At 35.9% G+C, this 20,226-nt stretch overlaps 1 protein-coding gene across 1 annotated transcript in view; it reads right to left on the bottom strand.

The window, feature by feature from the left end:
* The window catches only part of LOC118265341 (protein O-mannosyl-transferase TMTC1), a 99,444-nt gene that overhangs the window by 66,329 nt on the left and 12,889 nt on the right, over nt 1-20,226 (bottom strand). The window contains exon 3 of the mRNA XM_035578169.2: nt 15,639-16,443. Within this exon, the coding sequence (XP_035434062.1) occupies nt 15,639-16,443 (805 nt within the window). The remainder of the gene's footprint in view (nt 1-15,638; nt 16,444-20,226) is intronic.

Genomic DNA, 20,226 nt, shown 5'->3' with positions numbered 1-20,226 from the left:
ATATGCTGACTTACTAACTCTTTTACTTATTCCGTCAATATGATTTTTCCAATTGAGTTGCCTATCAATAGTTAAACCCAAGAATCGAGTTGTATCTACTTCTTGAATAGTATACTCGTTATACCTTAGGTTTACCGGTAATGAATTTGATATGTTTTCCCGCTGTTTAAAGTGCATTATATTAGTTTTTTTAAGATTAATTTTTAAATTATTATTATTAAGCCAATCAATTATATTTGATAATGAATTATTTATTTCGAGATTGTAATTATTTGGATCTTTACATTTTACAGTTATTGTGCTATCGTCAGCAAAAAGGACCATAGGTTCTGTAGTTGCTGACGGTAGGTCATTTATGTATAATAAGAACAGGAGGGGACCTAATACACTACCTTGAGGAACGCCATAAAATACACTACGCTTATGAGATGTAAATATTTGTTCGCTTTTAGTTTTTGGATTAAACTTTGTTACTTCCGTTATTTGTTGACGACCTGTTAAATACGACCTTATTAACTCCAATACATTACCTCGTATACCGTATGCCGAGAGTTTGTCTACTAAAATATTATGATCTACGCAGTCAAACGCTTGTGACATATCGCAATATATAGAACAGACGGGCAGGGATCTGTCTACATGTGTGTATACATTGTATAAGAAGTCGTATACTGCCATGTTTATATTTTTTCTTTGCCTAAAACCCTTTTGATTATCACATAAAATCTTATGTTTTTCTAAATATCTATTGATTTCAATATAAAAGTATTTTTCAAATATTTTAGAGAATATAGGTCGTACATGTACAATAGCATCGTACATGTTCATAGTAGGTAATACCGTGTGTTTTTACATAAAAATGTTGTTTTTATAAATGCAGTGCCATTTTTTCAATCGATCACTCGCATCTGTTATTGACAGTTTGACACTTTTGTGTTAATTCTGCCACTGTTGCTGTAATACCTATTGTTTTCTCTGTGTTTATGTCACCTTGTTTTTTTATTTAACTAATTTTGTTATTGTTTTTGAATGTGTATTTGTTAGGGATTAGGAGCGAGCTGATGGTTCTGACGTAATATACTTATAGGTAGATACGTACTTCATAACATTGTATAGGCTCTTAGCAGTATGTATATGTATCTTTTTTATTTGTAACAAGTCAATTGCTCTAATTACCCAAAGCAATTCTTACGTCTTGTTTTACACCGAAAACAACATCATTTAAGATGAACACTTTTCTTCACTTGTTTTGAGGAAAATCATTTTCCGTGTATCTTACATGCGTCACGTGTTACCGTCGAGTAAAATTTTATAAGAAAAGTTTTAAATTGAAATCCATTGAAATTAACTATTGTTGGTTTGTGGAACCATAAGCTATCTATCTAGTATAATAAAGTTGATGAAAACCATTCCGTTCTGCATGGTAGTCAATAACATATGTTATTTTGATTTATGCATAGAATTCAGTTTATTACATAGCAAAATGGAAAATAGCAACTAGAACTACTAGGCACCCAGACTTTGATAGAGATGCGGAATTCTAGCTCTAACTAATATGATTGATTTGCTGCACTAAATTGAATATTCCGTTGCAAATTACCGTTCTATATAGGATAAATCTAATTGTATGTCTATTGAAAGCAAACACTTTGTGACAAACACTTTGTAACAAAATCATTCTCCGTATATCATGTTGTAAAGTGGCGTCACGTGCTACCAGGCGCCCAGTTCTATAGAGTGATGTAATTTGCTCGCTCCATTCGACCGCCGTACGAGACGCACCCGACCATATCTATTCGGTTTGTATCCCTCTCTAAACATTCACGTACGGCTCTTCCTCTAGATCTCTTCAATTTAAGTGGGGTCTGACTAAACGTTTAAATAACCGTTAAAATTAAATAAGCCTGCGGTTGAAGTGTGAGTGAACTTGTCACGTAATTATTTTTTAATTAATTGATTGCTTAAAATTGATTGTAGCGTAAATAAATGCTTTAATTGTCATAATATAGACAAAGAAATAATAATTTGATAAAAACTAAATTGGTCAATATGCATTTTTAACTGCTTAACGCTTATTCAACATTGATTACTCACTACTGACATAAACATAGAATAAATTTACAGTTCACCAATACTAAAAAGTATCCCAAAGGAAACTTACAAGTTACAAGATTATCTTATACCAGTACATAGAGATATGAAGTTTTAGTGTTGGCCGTCTATCCCATTTCGGTGCAGCGGTCGGCGGCGGCGGCCAGTCGGCGCTCGGAACTAGCGACTTTATTAACGGAGCGTATCTTTTACGCAGGTGTTGAACGAAAGGTCCGACTTCCTTCGATTTCCAACTTAAGGTACCATTCACAACTTTGTTCGGCGTCGTTTCCATCGATTTTAGATTAAGGAACTTCGAAAACCAGTAAAAACATTCTGTAATAAATTTCCGTACTTAACGTAGGTAGCAAGTTACTAGAGCAGGGTGTTTCGAAGTTGTTGTAAAAGTTTTCAATAATGATTATGATGTCGACGCCTATACTGTGTAGTACTGTACTCTGACCAGCCCCGGCTTACCGGTGACCTTTCCTTTGAACTGTCCGCATTTACGTAGACGGTAGGACCATTAATTATACTATCTTTAGACTAGATATTTCATAATTAAGCGTTTTAATACCTACTTATACTACGATTAGTTAATATTTACCTGCTTCATTAGAATTTAATTAAGAACAGGGTTTAAAAATCACAGAAACAAATATAAATACTTCAAAAATAAAATACAATTTCACACGTGAGGCGAGGCCATAGAAAGAAAAAAGTTTTGATGTAATTTATTCAGTATTTGATCTAGCATTAAATAAAAGAGGCAGGTGCTAAACATGTAGTACAAAATATTTTTTTAAATAAAAAGCTGAATTCTAGTCCATTGTTAAGTTTAAAGCGTGAAGCTGAGACGTGAGAAATTTATGCATAGACTTTACTAATAAACTCAACTCCCACGTAAACACAGCAGCAACAGAATTCTGCGCCTAGTTTATTCTTAAAAAGAACAATACGAAAGCAGTTATGAAAGCAGAACGTGAGCGGCGAGAAATCAATGACGATCAAAGTTTTGAGAGGAAAAAACTTCAGCTATGTTTAAGATGAAATCGGAAATTTTCTTGATTTAAATATGGAAGCAAAGCACTCCACTCTTGCGATACTCGATCGCTTACTTCTTTTGTTCACTTCGCACCATTTACGTCGAAGTTTGCATAACAGTCATAATAAACTTAAATTCCGTGCTCTGAATAAAAACAAGTACAGAGTAGCGGGAGCAGCGGCAGTAGCGGCGTGCTACAACATCGTACAACGTATATTAATGACAGTGTTTCTTCGCTCCTCGTTTCCGTTCTTTTGTGATTGCTCACGCCGGTTTCTCTCCGCTTTTTGAATGGGCACATACGTGAGCGAGCGATTGTCCCGCGTATTAAGGTGTTTTTGTGGTAGTTGGATTTATAAACAGACGTGTTACTTTGATTAGAATTCAATTTAAATAATCCACGGCACGCAACCCAAGCGCACAGTACACATGCTACAGACTAATAAACATATTATTAAGTACGTAATATTAGCAAAATGGCCCGAACATACTGTTCACAGGCTCAATCTAATTTATCAAACCGATCGGCATGTAATTCTGTTCCTGAATACGCCATTTAGTCGCTATATACCAAATCTTCCGCTGATATCAATAACTTCTATTATTTATGTGCGAGACAAAGATCAAAATAATTTATTGTGTCGTAGAACACGGAGACTTTTTCCCACATATGTTATGTGAGGCCAATTCCAGGCTTCCAGCTCCGCATAAAGATGAGAATATGACATGAAAGTCGATAAATTTGGTCAATAGCCATTATACGACGTTGTCGGGGTGCGAAAATATGGAAGTGTGGGGGGGACTTCACGGCTCTTTGATTTAGGGCCGGCGGGCCGCACACAGTTACTCCGCAATGGAAGAGGCTCCAACAACACGCATCACACTTAATTGTTTGGAATGTCGGTAGAGCGGTGCGCGGCGTGTGCTGCGTCCTGTCGTTACACGCCAATTTGAATGCGAAACGACGTCACGGCCAAACAAACGCAACGAGATTCATGATGCGTAAATTACGAAAATGGCAAGCTATTCATTGCTTAAATCATTTGTGGTATCTGTCACAACAATATATTATTCTAAATCTACACATCATTCAGTATTTATTGTTATAATACACATAAAAGCACATTTACTCTCTAGTAGGTTTTTTTTTTTTTTATATTGAATGGGCCGACGTTTGGCCGCTATCTCGCCTGATGGTAAGTGATGATGCGGCCTACGGTGGAGCACGTCTGCCCATAAGCAACCTATTCACTCGGGCTTTGAAGACACCCAGGTTGTACCCATCAGGAAACACAGACTCCGGCAAGGAGTTCCACTCCCTAGCAGTTCGCACAAAGAAGCTTGAAGCCAAGCGTTTCGTGCGAGTGGGTGGGATATCCACCATGAAACGGTGACGCCTCGCCGATTGTCTTGTGGTTCGTTGATGGAAAGGACTAGGGGAATCAAGTTGTGCAGTTCCCCTGCACACTCTCCGAAGGTAAGGTACGCTACAATAACGCCATTAAAACATAAAAATAAAATATTTCTTTATATCTAGAAAGTGCACGTGAATGTCAGTTTAGAATTTATTACTTTGGCAGTTCTGCTTTCTCCCTAGAGGCCAAAATGTAGTGGCTGAGGTCTCCTCCAGTGACGTAGTAAGTTTACATCTTTGGAATGGGAGGGACACTAGAACTGGATGCGGAGCGCCGCAGCTGGCAGCCATCCGAGCGGACATAAGTATATCTAGTACAAGCTAACGAAATAGAAAATACCATTATTCTTCTCTCAAGACAAGGAGGCGTTCAACCAATGTTATTTACAACCAGGTTTGTTTATTGCTTTACGTAGATATAGTGATGTATCGCATTGAAGTCGCAATTTACACGACAAAGAACTTGGCTCGGCTTGTGCCAGCTGTCATTAGGGAAACCCCATTATTCGGAACTTATTGGAAATATTGTGACACAAAAACACGAAATGCACGTTCGTGCCACCACGCCACAAATTTCTCCTCGCTAATTTTATTGCGACCTATTGTATTACAAAGGCATTAATAGCGCCACGAATCCGTTATTTTATATAAAAATGAGAATTAGAATCGCATTTGCAGTCACATTTATAGGTGAAATAAACGTAATTTTTACTCACGAAAGAAATGTTTATCACTGTTCACTTCACGACGGAATGGTCATTATTTACTCATTATCGTTACCAAAGCTGGACTCACGTAATCCACTAGAAATATACAACCAAATAATAATAAATAAACACGAATAAACGGTAAATGTCGACGCCTTCTTAACTATCGATTAATTTAAAATTCACAAACGGAAATTTAACAATTTAGTTTGTCCCTTCGTTATAATATTCCATTTTAAACTTTCCAAATAATAATACGGCAAAGAATACAAACAATAATTACAGCCCAAGTGAACTTTCCGAACTTGTAAACTCCTTGAACGCTCGAGGTCCTTTCAATTACGGGGTAAGCAGATTTCCAAGTAGCAACAAAAGTTATTTAGAACATTAATTTGGGGTGATGTTTTACGTGTACACAAACATGTGACAATCATTTTGGAAAAAGGCCAACGAACTATCTTTCACCTGTGACCCCTGAAACAATCAATTTTCATCGATAAAGTCGCTAAGCGTTGGATATGCTCAAGAAAATAAAACGTTATACCGTGCCGGCGAACACGTGTTTCCCAAACCAAAAACACATTCTGCAACGCTAGCCAACTAGACGTAACGTCCCTTTCAATCTTCTATCTGTCAGGCGTCCAATATTCTACAAGTATCTACGCTCTATAATAAAATGAGGCAATCATCGGGTATCCAATTTATTGAAAGCACAAAATGAATAAGAATTTATAAGTGAGATATTTCATGTGCAGGCTCATTTTACAGGGCCGCAGCAATCTTGGGGCATTGGCATTCAAATTGATGGTGAGGGTACGTTTCACCATTAGAGGGGACTTATTAATTCCCCTTTCGACAGGCCGACCGAGGAGGCAATAAATTCACCTCAACCAAAGGGATGACCAATTTCAGAACATTTACGAGCCACAAATTACGCGACCGCTGAAATATACTGAGCTAGGGACGGCGAGGACCGGCCACGCGGCCGAAGAAAAAGCCCAAATGTTAATTTAATGTTGAGAGCTACACAAAATTGCTTCAATCCTCAACATCAGAGAAATATTGGACCCGCTCGCGAAAAGGTCCAAATACTAATTTTATGCAGGGCAAATGAGCCGAGGGCAGGGCGTTGAATCGATATTCATTTGGCTAAGCGTACCGTTAATTTTTCCTGGCGAACGATATCATGAATATTACGTATCTACTTAGTTTTATAAGCGCCCTTTCATTATTACTGAATTTATACTTTGTTCGCCACAATGTACCTTTTTTTTTTTTTTTTTGAGGGGGAAAATCATCCAATGACTTCTCCCGCCTTGGGCGAGGCGAGAGGGAGTGTCAGACTCTTACTGACTAAAAACCACCCCGTTCCTTCTCCTGCTTTTCGAGCCGGAGCCCCGGTAAACCCGCTAGGTAGTCCGCAGCTCCGGGCCACAATGTACCTGGTGTAGAATTAACAGTCGCTTTCAGTTTACCCTTTTATAGGTAGGAACTGATTTACATACGGTGCCACCGCTGGCGTTAAGTGCGCGGTTATTGAAACATTTTATTTAACCCATGATACCACGCAGTTGTTAGATATACATAAATTTTCAAATGAGATTATAATTATTCAAATACATATTAAGTACTTTTTCTCCGAACAATCTTATCCAAATTACATTTATATTATTGCAAAGAGAAAACAATTTATCACGAAAAAGCAAAACACATACGTGGCACGTAATGTAGACAGTAGAAATGTTTTAAAAAGGCGAACGCAAAATAAGTACGTACAAAACGTAACTCCGAATATTATTCTAACATTAGCGTACATGATGAGAAAATATTATCGCCATATACATAATGCGAAGGTTCGCAGGAGTTATAACGAAAAAAACAAAACAAAACATTCGGCAAGTTTGCGCTTTTAATGTCAGTTTTATTTGTTCGTCGATATATCTGAGCCAGTTCGGGGCGCTGTGCTAGCTAACTGTTTTATCACTTTATTGCATGAGATGGCATAAACTTGTATAGGAGATACTAATAAAACATTTCTGTAAGGAAAATAGACGTTTGTTTTGCTCATATCTCGATACATACACATAATAGTAAATCGAAAATCAGGAGAGGTCATGAGACCACGCGTAGAATGTCGGGTCGTGAATGCCAACAACGGCACAGATATGCAAGCAAATATCAAACCCCTTGCTTTAACGTTTATTATTTCTGGAAAGTATTTAAGTTTTTACCTATTCATAAAATCTACATACAAATGAATCATGTCAGCAATTTCTTTCGTGAACCTTACCTATAAAGTCGTCTAATTACTTCGCTTGAATTTGTATGCCAGTCTAACAATGGAAGTGAGACCGTCTATCTTTTTATGTGACTTTTAACGAACATTGAGTTTATAAGCAGTAATCAAAAAGATATTTTTATTGCACCGTTATATAATGCAACAACTGCAACTGTTCAGGAGATACAGTTGGTAACTAAAACATAACTTGCTTTTAAAGTACACATTTGCGTATCGCTCACAACGAGTTATGTTATGTAGGTTACCCTCCAAGGTATATTCTTGTTTTATATTTCTGCCAGAGAATAAAATAAGACATAATTTCACGTGAATAACTATTATCACTCTCCCAGGTCCAGAGCTTTTTGAAATTAGACACTAGAATAAATGTTATCTTGAAAAACAGCAACCTGTTTATTTGGTAAAGCTGTTATTTATAGTGATAATTACGACAGCTTAGTGCTGCGCCCCCTATCTGGGATCGTACGTCGACAATGAAAAGTAATGTTCTGCCTATCGGCATACTAATTCCAATTTGAATAATTTTCCTCTCAAATTAGATTTAATTGCAATTGTTAGCTCCAAATTACTTGCGAAATCTGCGAAATAATTATGTGGTACCCGATATTTATCATTAATATTCCTCTAACAATAATATTGTTTGCAAGTAGGCTTAATAATTTGAAATAATTTAACCGAAACATCCTACTAATTAAACAAATTGTAAAGTTCCAATTACATGGGTACCAGGACAACAATAACTGGAAAAACTTTATAATAACAAACAAAACTTTTGAACATTGACAGGCGTTCAATGTAAAATAATCAGTGAAAAGGATCAAATTATTCAGAACAAACAATCACTGACAATCAATAACAATGAAAACGCAATCCGATAGGAGACATCCGTCAAAAGATATCTCACAGATTATAAACTGAGTTAAAACGTAATAGGATGATAACAATAGTCTTGTCCGTAGTATTTGTACATAAAATGGTTCTGGGAGTCGGTCCGGCCCCGCAATATCTCTGTCATGGCTGCCCGCATTCGAAAATTGGATTTAATTAGCCCGCAGTATAAAACCGACCGCCTCCGGCACGCGTGTGTTAAACGGTTACCCTCTACGCCTGCACGGATCTAATCCAACCCTATACGTACATACTTAAATATATGTAGCGTTATATCTGTCTATCTGCGGCTCAGAGTATTTGTTTACTCGTGGAGTTGTTTAAGGAGGGATTATTACATCATTTTTGGGAAGTTCGTGGTTTTAGCTAATTAATGTATACCTAATTTAAGGTAGATAATAAATCTCCGATTTAACTCTACCTTTGAAAAAAAAATGTGTACTTTGTATCCTCACCCCTAATTCCAATGAGTGAAACTAGAGGCACCGTACTCCTTTTACCAGTTCCGGCTAGACTTGCCAGAACCGAACTCAGTTGATCCACAAAGACATTACTGATGAACCCCTGACGCAATTCTGGATTTGTACTGTTACCAAGAATTCTGAAAATTGATCATCCAATAACAGTTAACCTGACTTACGAACAGAGTATTCGAATGTTGCACAAAGGATTGTAAAACGGCAGTGACGTATTCAGATCTGTACTGGCGTAACACCAAATTCGGAGTTCCTACGCATTCTCAAAGATATCAACCAATAAATAATCTGAATACTAAAAGTGTCGACAAGAAGTAGATAGTTTTAGTTAGTCATAAACATAGTTTGTCTTTGTTTGATATGAAAGTATTTTATGTCGCAAATATGAGGTTCTAGAAATAGCTGTTCCCTAGTGTTTTAATATCATAGTTGTTACTAAGTCTATTTTGATCGCCTATTTCCAACTTTTATTAAAAAGTTTGTAATAGAAATTTTTTGACGTACTTTTCATTTTTGATCGAATCTGTTTAAGTCACTTGCTTCTCAGCTATCTATACTCAGATTACTAGGACACTGAAAGAATTACTGAATGAAGATATGAAAGATTTCATTTAATCATAACATATAAAAATTAAATAGACCAATATCAGCGTGACGGTCGCCGCGTCATGTGTCGCGGAATACTGCTCATGAATATGAGCCTCTAGCAATGGCTTGAAACTAGTCGAGATCGTCGTTAAACAGTTAAATGAATAAGCCGATAACATAATAATTAATTAAGTAGGTACTTATAGCGGTACTTTTGTGTAATTTAAGTATTAAAACACATTTACCTACGTTAATCGATGCTTAGTTATAACTAGAAAACATTTCTTCAATACAAATCTTGTTCAGTCTGTTTGTTAGTTACAACATTTCTATGAAACACAATACACTACATCTAAGATGTTCACGAAGTTAGCTGCAACATCCGCCAGCTCATTAACTGTGGGCAATCACTGTGAGCTACGTTTCCGACCTCTCCCACATAAATAACGATACTAATGCTACAATGGAAATTGGTATTATTAAACATTGTTACTAAGAACTATTTTCCTATAGTTATTGACGATGACGATGTATCTAGGTACGTATTATTTAATTTTATTATGACAATCCTGTTTTAATAAAATATAAGTTAATTTAAATATAGTGCTTACCTACGTAAACTATACGAGAAAAGCTCGACTAGTTTCAAGTCACACCGGGACTCATAATTATGAGGTGAGTTGTTTACGTAAGTTAGCCATAGGTTAAATAACATAGTCATTTTATTACAGTTATTGTATTATCTATCAGCTTTAACAATCTGCAAAGATACAAAAACTCTAAATCAACACTCTATAAATGGACAGTCTTCATTATAAAACTTGTTTACATGTCAGTCAGTTCGTAATAAATCTTTCAAACAACCTATATTATCTTAAGATACTGCACAAAATTCTCTTTGAAGTTTCAAAGTATCTTTTAAACTTCCGTAGTGAAATAAAAAAGCAATAGAGCTCCTAGATTAGTTCCATTAATCTCTGGAACCGCTTTAAAACTCGGTGTGCAGTATAATTTTCCCATGCTCAACAGCGCGTGTATATTAACTCTAAGCAAAGACTACCTGGGAGTGAAGACATACAGCTCCTCTTTACATAGACTCATATTTTATTTTATTTAGAATCATATTAATTAATATATCATAAGCTGATAAATTAATGTGTAAATATCTGTATTTGCTTCCTTCTATAAATGTTAAAGCTTGTACAAACCTCCTCCTATTTTATTTGCATTTTATGTATAAAGTAAGTAGTTGTTTTAGTTACCCACCCTTATTTATAACATAAACAGCTGTATTGATTATCATAATTTTCACTTTGTTGAGCTTTCTGTACCTACCTAAACCTAAAGTAGGAAATCAGAAACGAAAATTATTTTGGCCAAATATTTTGTAATAATAATATGTTAATTTTACCTATCTATTGCTTGATAGATTTTATGATTATGCGATCCGAACTAAACACTACAAGCACACCTTTTTTATCGTCAACAGCTTTCATAGTTCGATTTATAGTTTCTCTCCGTCTAGTTCGAAACTCAATTGGAGCTGTTCATATTCATTCGATTTGAATCAGTTTACGATTTCCAGGTTTAGTGACTGACGCTTATTTATATTGCTACAACATAAAGACGACGCATTGACCTCTTTAAATGTGACTATACTCCTCTCTCATACTTGTAAACATCGTCATGAATGAAATGAAATTAATAAATCATACAAAGTTTGAAACAGAAAGCATAGTATCAAAATCTCTCACCAATTAAAACATTATTGCGAACGCAGACTACGTAGTACGTAATACAGTTAACACGTATCGTGGAAATTTTAAAGTTATTACCATTTCCAGAGTGAAAAGCACCGTAGTAACATCACTATCACTCGCGAGATACAATTATCTCTGGTTGGTTATATTTCCCAGGTGTGTGAATGCATTCAGTGGAAAATTAAAAAGCAAGCTTTTCCGAAACACCGGGCCGCGTATGCCCAGCCTCGTAAATCTAAATTCTTTCACATGTTCCGCGAGAATCACGGACGATTGTTCAATGAGATAAGTTTTGCAACCATCCGTATCTTGTTACATAGAATACTGGCTTATTATTTCGATAGAACGTGTTTATAAAACAGAAATCGAATTCTATTTTGGTATCGAAAAATACTTAGAACATTCTTTAACTATACTTCAAAAATGACTTGGAAATTCTCCGAAAAACACTTAAATGTGGCTTATACGCTGTTTAGGCTTTTTCGCATCGACGGTTTCGATATTTGCTCTCGAAGTTCGGTGCGCCCCGACGTCGTTTGGTATAAATAAGGTACTATTTGGGCTCCGACAAAGTTATTTAGTTAGGACAGAACTATAACTTGGGTCCTAGATTGAACAAACCAATTTATCAGCAGCGTGATGCTATAGTAAACAGATTTTACCTTAAATCATTCTGGATATATATTCTAGTATGTTTTAAAAGCAATGTGAATTGATGTTGTATATAGCAATTGTGACTGTTAATCCAAGATAAAGTCTTAACTCTTAAGTCCTAAGTCTTGGCGACGTTGATAAGATTAATCTTAACTAAGTACCTTTCTATTTTATTTGTAGCAACCATTTTGTAGAACGAACGAAAAGTGTATTGTATACATAAGCTATTGTTGCGAGGGAAATAGAGAAGACAGTGGTTATACATATAAGTATTGAGGTACTCCTAATGTCTAAGTAAACAAAGCCAAAATACTCCCTATTCATTATTACCTAGAATATAATTATAGCAAGCCTACTCATACTAAGTACTTGAGTAACATGATCCGTAGACACGGCTACTCATAGCGACACTAATTAATCAATTGCTAATCCTATTTACATACCATTATGTTCTAAGTACACAGAAAGTCAAGCAAAGGAGAATGCCTATACATATTTTATCAGACAATTAACGTTGCAAACGTTTCAATGTACATCTGTATGTACAACGGCTTTGATTCCCCGTTCATTAGTAATCATGTGTCATCATTTGAATGTAAATGTCAAACATTATCAATAGAGATATGTATGTTATGTATTCATTACAAACAGAGGCAATTAATATCTAATTGAAATAATTAGGATTTAGGATTATATCGTGTGTGTAGGTATGTTTACTCTGGCATAATTCATTTTGTCGAACGATTTACTAATTACATGCTAACATTAGTGATTGCTAGGCTTATAGATTTGTAATAAATGCGTTTGCTGAACAAGAGGTCGAGTTTGTCTTCTGAATTGGGCAAAGTATCATTAGGATGTTTTTAATTGTTAGTGTGGAGTAAAAGGGGACGAGAAAATAGTAAGTAGTTAGTTATGTTACACAACTGTGCACCTCTACCGCCATCGGTGAAGCATAAAGGTTTTTGGTACGTATATTATATAGAAAAATATTACAAGAATATTTTTATTGAGTTCAACGCTCTTCGTACAGCATTGTTGAGTCGTTCGCTCCAGAATTTTTCGATAAATCTACGTTTGTTCCTGGTCTGGAAACAAACGAGCTACTTTATATTTTTAACGAAAATATATATATTTAACGTGTATCGTTATTATGTTGACGGATCACGGATTCATATATTTACATTTTTATTTCTGATTCCGTCATTTTTATTTCCTCGTTACGCTTGGGGGTATTTTAAATTGGGTATATTTTTACTTTTAATGAGCAACATATGATAGGTACAACTACAAATCGTTCATATTTATAACTAGCTGATGCTGCGGTTTCGTTCGCGTGGATTATGGCAATTTTTTGACCATCGTTTTCTACCAGTTTTCTAAAATGAAAGTAGCTTAGGTTACTCCTTAAACCAGATAGACAAAATAAAAAAAAATGATTTGGATGTATATATCGTATGTGTATTCATATACAGACACTCTAATTTTATTTATTAAACGTGTAGTAGATGTTATTGGATAATTCATTTTGTGTATTCTCGGAAATACCTAGTTTTGTATTTGGGGTGGTTTTTACCAATATACTCGCCCACTCTCTCATACCCTTCTAAGAAGGCAACATGTTGTGATATAAGGTTTCTACTAAAACCAATATTTTGTATTCCTTCCGGAAACCAGAACGGTGTATGACAAAGACAGTTTTTATCTTAGCTTTGAGGTATTGTATCTAAGCCTTTTATATGTTTTATCTAGCTAAATATTGTACGGCTGAGTTCTCATGGCAACATAGTTTGTTCAAACATTATTTATATCTCATTATTTATCAAAGATAACACTGACTCATAAAAAGTAGCACTAAATATGCTTACAAATTGATACAATTGAATTAAAACTAAAAAAAAAAACATTCAATTCGTACAGACGAAGCCATTGAAGTGCATCCAGTAATCGATCCAATAGACTTGAATAAATTGAAGTCAACATTCGCCGTTATTTCCTAGAAATTTGAACAAGAACATTATACCCACCCTCACTTTACCAAGTAACTCCATTACTACCTACACTTTCGAATATCGAACACATTATTTCCATTTTCAAATCGTTTAAACCATTTAAACGTTGAACCATAAACAATTTACATATTCGAAAATAGAAACGTCTAACCAATCAAATGGTTTTAGAAGTTCGAACAAAAACGCGAATATTATACAGTAATGAGGTTTTAACATTCCTAAGTAGCGTAAGTACTTATATTTTGTATATACATTAATCAATAATAACAGTCTGAGGACTAGGTACTTTTATAATAAACTTTACAGTTTATTTAAGTCTTTGAGCATTGTTGATAAAGTACCTTTATTTTTCAGGTTCGACTAGACTAAACAAAATTATGTAAGGTTACACAAACAACGTTTACAAAATATTTCATAATAAATATTTACATAAAGTACTTTAACCATGCTTTGTGATAAAAGAAGACTCGTTAAGTTAGTAATTAACCACACGGAATAAGTTTTCGGAATGATATAAAAATAGAGGCGTCGCTGTAGTCACCTACGAGTTTCAGTGAAGTTACTTAGTAAAAAAATGCTCGTAAGTTATTTAGACAACTGGAACTGTTGTGTATAACTTGTCTATTACTAATTACAGTAGTGCGTCGAAAACTTTCGCTCCACTCCATCGAACATTCAGATCACGAGTTGGAAACAATCAAGATGTTCACAGGATACCAATCGGATTAGTACCGAGTTTTAGTTGGACAGACACATCCGTGGAGTGACTTATTTCTGCATTAATTGTGTTTTCGATGTGGGTCAGGAAGTTTGTAAAATTGTATTGTTATGTAACGATACACAGTAATCAAATGTAAGCTAATGTAACCTACGTAAGTTCTGATTATGTATGTACGTCATGCATGAGATTGTAAGAAAATAAAGAGTGCAAAAAAAAATTACAACGTTTATCATGAATCTTGTTAATGTGACACGATTATGAAAAGTAATTATATTTGGGTTTTAAATAAACGTGAACCTACACTAGGACTTTCTCCTGTTTCGTAGGTACGTTTACAAACATACCAAGTTCATATACACATCACACTTATACCCAGGGGCAACGATTTATGTCTGACTCTGCGTAGTAGAGTTGGCACCATAAAGTTCTAGGTCAATCCAAAGGCCTACGGTGTACAAGGCTAGTCTAATACTATTGGCAGAATTGAATGTTAAGGCGTATACTCGTACATATCTGCAAACAATAACAATGACCTGACTACCATCTTACATCGCATGCCCTGTGACCTAAACACGAGACTACGTCAATAAACGCAGTCCGCCTTCCTGAATTTTGGGTCGCTCACTATATTATATTTATATAAGTATTCTTCTTCAGTATACGCTACAGTTTATTTACCAGATTTGAGCGTTGCTTAATGTATCTAGAGATAGAAAATAGTACCTAATTTGGTCTACTATGAAATTTCCTGTATGAAACAAAAAAAGATAATATATCTGACATTACTTAATCATATTGTTATAGATTAAAACAAAAATGCCTGCTGCCTGCAAGGTATCACAATCACCTGGCATCCGTTAAATAAAAGGACTTTGTCTAATAAAATCTTTCGTAAACAATAGTTAACTTTCCGACAGTTAACCTTTTAAAAGAAATCCAAACGTTATTGCAAGCTAAGCGAATTTATATCAAAAATGCCTTACCTTATAGTACGGTTCCTCGTAGCGAGTGCCCTTAAGAAAGTCATAGAATATGCAAAGAGGCAGGACCATTATGGCCGGCTCTTTGCACAGAGTGGCGGCCGCGGCGAACGTGAGTGTCCCCGCCAGCGTCAGCCACTGCAACAGTTCACCTGAGTCCTCACTGACACCACCACTGAACTGACACTTAAGTCGCACTGCGCCGTTAACCTCACAAGCGTCCAACATCTTCATAGGCCCCGCTTTACTCGCCTTTAGCAGCTTACGAACATTCATCATTATGTGCTGCACCAAACTATGACAACTCAGTCTGAACGGCGGGTCGTTAGACGTGATTTGTCGTCGCATCAGATTGTCTTTTACTATGTGCCGACATTGTTTCTTGTGTCGTTGCTCACGCAGTCGTATGTGCTCGCTGTATAGAAGAAAACTCAATAGAAACAAATTGCACGCTGCCAGATCTGCTCGGCCCACTACTCCGGCTACTGCCTCGGTGTGTATTGGATGTGCAGCGAATGCGATGCCAGTGACGGCGGTTCCCACTCTCATACAGTATGCTGGCAGGAGGCGACGAGCCGTCACGACCACCAGCGCTGTCGCTGTGCAGTGGAATATTACGTTGAGGAAGTGATAACTCCACGGTTTGAATCCACTGAAAGCATAGTTGAGTCGATATGTAGCGACGCACAGCGGCCTGTACGAGCCGTGAGAGCCAGGGTCTGTGAGCGGTGTTCCCCAGAAATCGTTTTCAAATAACGCGTTTATAGGTGTGTGCCCGATGACGTCTGGGTTGGAGAGAATCGCCCGCCTGTGAAATAAAAAAAGCGCGTTAGTCTTTTAAGAAATTCACTTCAAATGATATTAATATGTTCTATATTTAAAAGGTACGTTAACATCAAAAATAGCAGAAATGACTGTATGTGTAATATTTAGTAGTATTAATGACTGAGTTTAACTAGACCGCAGGTCATCAATGACTATGACATTATTATTTTGCAAGCTTTTCAAACGGATTATTGTGGTTTTCATACAGGTTGCAAATTTCAAAAACAATGTTTATATAATTTGCTTCATTTTGTTTTATAGTTGAAAATATACAATGTAAACAGATAAAAACAAACAAAATCTTAGTTTTAATAAATTCCTCTCAAGTCCAATGAAATTCCTTAAGAGTAATTTGTAGATTGTCAAGGAACCAAGTAATAAGTAGGTATCTTGACGACCAGTGCCTCTGTATCGTATATTTTTCATCAGCTTTGATTAAAAAACTTTGCTAAAGCAACTTTTTCCAGCGCAGCTACCTTTTGATGAAATATAAAAGATCAATACCGGACATATTTTTTACATCCAGTGCCAATCTGCGAACATTTTTGTCGGTGTTATGACGGTGGCTTTTTATACTGTTTATAATAGTGAATTCTACGAAAACCAGTTTTTAAAACTCATAGCACAAAAAATAGTATCTGCATTTTAAATCGTTAATTAAATTTTTATAAAAAATTTGATTCTACCGATTTTTGATAACCATGAAAAGACACCTAAAATGATATCTATGAATAACAATGCTGCAACAGGTAACTTAACAACTCGCGACGACCAATCCTCAAAGACGACGCCGTTTGAAAGGTATTATCGCAAGGCAATAAAGATAACATTAGAAAAGATAACATGTTTACATTAAAACTCGTAATTCAACATCCCCAATCTGTAAGTGCCTGCTATTAATTTATACAAAGTAGACGCAATAAGGCCCTCCAACTCCAACTTTTATTTACGCTACACATCAAAATTTAATACCGAAGAACAAATTCAAACAGCCGTCCCTAACTGCTTAATTTAAATAAAATATTACCATCTTACCTGGTCGGGCACTCGCTCATCGGCGCCGAATCCGTTCGATGTTTTCCCGAACGATTGGCCCTCTGCCCTCGACCGTTCCCTCTGTAGGGCGCCTCAATACCGACTTAATAATGGACATGTTTTAACGTACCGATTTCTCCTCCCAAATTGATTTTGCCAACCGTGTTTTGATGTTTTCCGGTTGATGTGTGAAGCAACCCGGTCGAATGCGGATGGGTGACGGAACGTACTGACCTAAATTACGAGCTAAAATCTTGCCAATATTTTTGTTTAGTTTCATAATTTATATTTTATTTTACTTAATCCCAGCAAAGGAAATTATTAACAAAGTGTACGTCGGAAACCCTATCGGATGGTATTGGCAAGCGGGGATCTTTACCGGGCACATTTTCAGAGTAGAGGAAATTAAAAAGTCAGTGAGCGCGTTTAGGCCGGGGACCTAAACCAACCACGTGATTTTGTCGTTGCTCTTACTTTTTTAATCCGATGTTATCCTTTGCAATACTTTCAGATCTTCGTTGTTTGACATAAATATCGCATTTTAAATGTAAACATGATCAGTTTATATGTACACTTTTTACATGTTCTGACAGTCTTTCATTTTGCACCATAATATTGTAATGTAGAACAGTCAAGTGGGCAATTCAAAAAGAGATAACTCATGTAAGGACAGCGGCTACCTGCACATACACAAAGCACTCATCCCTTTATCTATTGATCCCTCATGCATTTTATTCGTTCGTTCTAGATTTGGTAGGGAAAGCCGGTGAAATAGCCGATTGAATAATATATTTTTATGGGACCAAAACCGTGCTTACTATGCGAAGAAGGAAAAATCATCTCTAACAGTCGCCCATTGTATTGCAAATTGTGAGTAAGACGCCTTTTCCTTCACTTATTTACATAAAAAGTTCCCAGAGTATTTTGTTCGTAAATGACTTTCGTTTTGCACTTCCTCATTTCTGTTCTAAAAATATATTTCTGGCAAATGTGAGATGTGGGCGTCTAGAAACTAACGGGGATGTGAATACTTAAAATAAGTTAGACAAAAGACAAAATCGAATGAAGTTTTCGATTTGAACTATTTGGCGGTGTGTTCTGGTAAACCTGATAATATTGATCTCATTATCTAATTTTAGATTATAGAATTACAAAATTTAACACATTATTTAAACCAAAACAAAGAATATTATGATCCTGTTTATGTTATAAAAGCGGACACAGGTCATAAAAATATATCGCTGATACTATTACAGAATATTTTAAACCTTATCGAAAAAAGATCGACACATATGGTCATGCAAAAAATTCTCAGCTGAAAGTACATATTTCTCGCATTTTGTGCAAGTCACACAAAGGACGTGGGTCCATAGTTATTCTCAACATGTTACGACGCGGTGAACAGCCAACATTCCGAATACTTTCTTACAAGCTTACGTTTTTACGTTCGACGCCAACGCCGGTACCACGCCTCATAATAAAAATGAAAATAGAAATATTGAATACCTTAGTTGGCTCCGGTTATGGGCGTTTTCACTTTATGACGCCAGCGATTCCGTGATCGGTACTGCCTCGTTTTCACATCAACACGAAAATGATACCTACATAATAATATATAGGTACTAAACTATATAATGTAATGTTACATAAAAAAGTTTTTCCTCAATTACTTCCAAAGTATATATTTTCCTACAAAATATCGACTTATTTTCTATCAAAAACGCCCAATATTGACAGTCTACAGTTTCTTCATTTATCAAAGTCTTAGCCACGTTCTATAAATTGTCGAATGGAGACAATAATGTCTATAATCACAACATTTAATAACGTCAAACGTTCCGTTTGTCAAAGTTAATCTTATTCCAATATCAAAGCTGAACATTTTACGTCTTTTCAATATCACATATAAAATGAGTGTATCAATCTATGTACACGCATCAAATAAGGCTGAAATAGCAAAATACGTAATCCCTTACATTTTATATCAAAGCCTATCCTGTAAAAATATTGGCCTATATTGGTTTTCATAACCATATCGATAAAAAGTACTCGCGTCCCTAGTAGAATCGAAACTAAGATTGAGATAAAGTTGGGGATAGTAGGGAACTTTTTGTTGGGAGAGTTGCGGGCAGCTGTGCACAGTCGTCACGTAAGCCCTCAATTACGAAACACTGGAGCGGTTTTCGACGAGCTCTGATCCAGAACAAAGTTTATCGATTCTATCACGATTATCGGTTTGGAACGTTTCCACAGAGAAAATTAGCGGTGTCCTCGAAATACTTATGCTGTTCCAACTTTTGTATTATTGTGTTTGTTTACACCGCACTTGACACATGACAAAGTATTTAAGTGCTCTTCGACAGGTGACTTATACGTCCTCGATACTGTTATTACGGACTCAAGTATATAGAGTATCATTCGGTTCCTGAAAGTAAGAAAGTAACCCATTAACGAGTTTAATTTTGCCTTTCTTAAAGTAAATGTTTCACTGGGAAGTTTTTAATAAAGTTTTGATCGCACTAATATTGTTTTAGGCCACTCGGTTCAAAGAAGTTGAAAGAAGTATAAAGTATAAATCAAACACAATAATGTGGCTGCCCTTATACCCTCAGGGACAATGGGATCAAAGGAGAATCTAAATTATTCAACATGGCCAGGCCTGGGCGTTCGCCAAATAGCGGGTTACCTTTTTACAGCTCCTTCAATCCTCTGGGGAGCCTTATTTAGGTGT

The sequence above is a fragment of the Spodoptera frugiperda genome, chromosome 28, assembly GCF_023101765.2.
Source record: "Spodoptera frugiperda isolate SF20-4 chromosome 28, AGI-APGP_CSIRO_Sfru_2.0, whole genome shotgun sequence".
Taxonomy (NCBI): domain Eukaryota; kingdom Metazoa; phylum Arthropoda; class Insecta; order Lepidoptera; family Noctuidae; genus Spodoptera; species Spodoptera frugiperda.
Note: the sequence above shows the minus strand (reverse complement) of the source record. Positions and strands in the feature narration are given on the sequence as shown.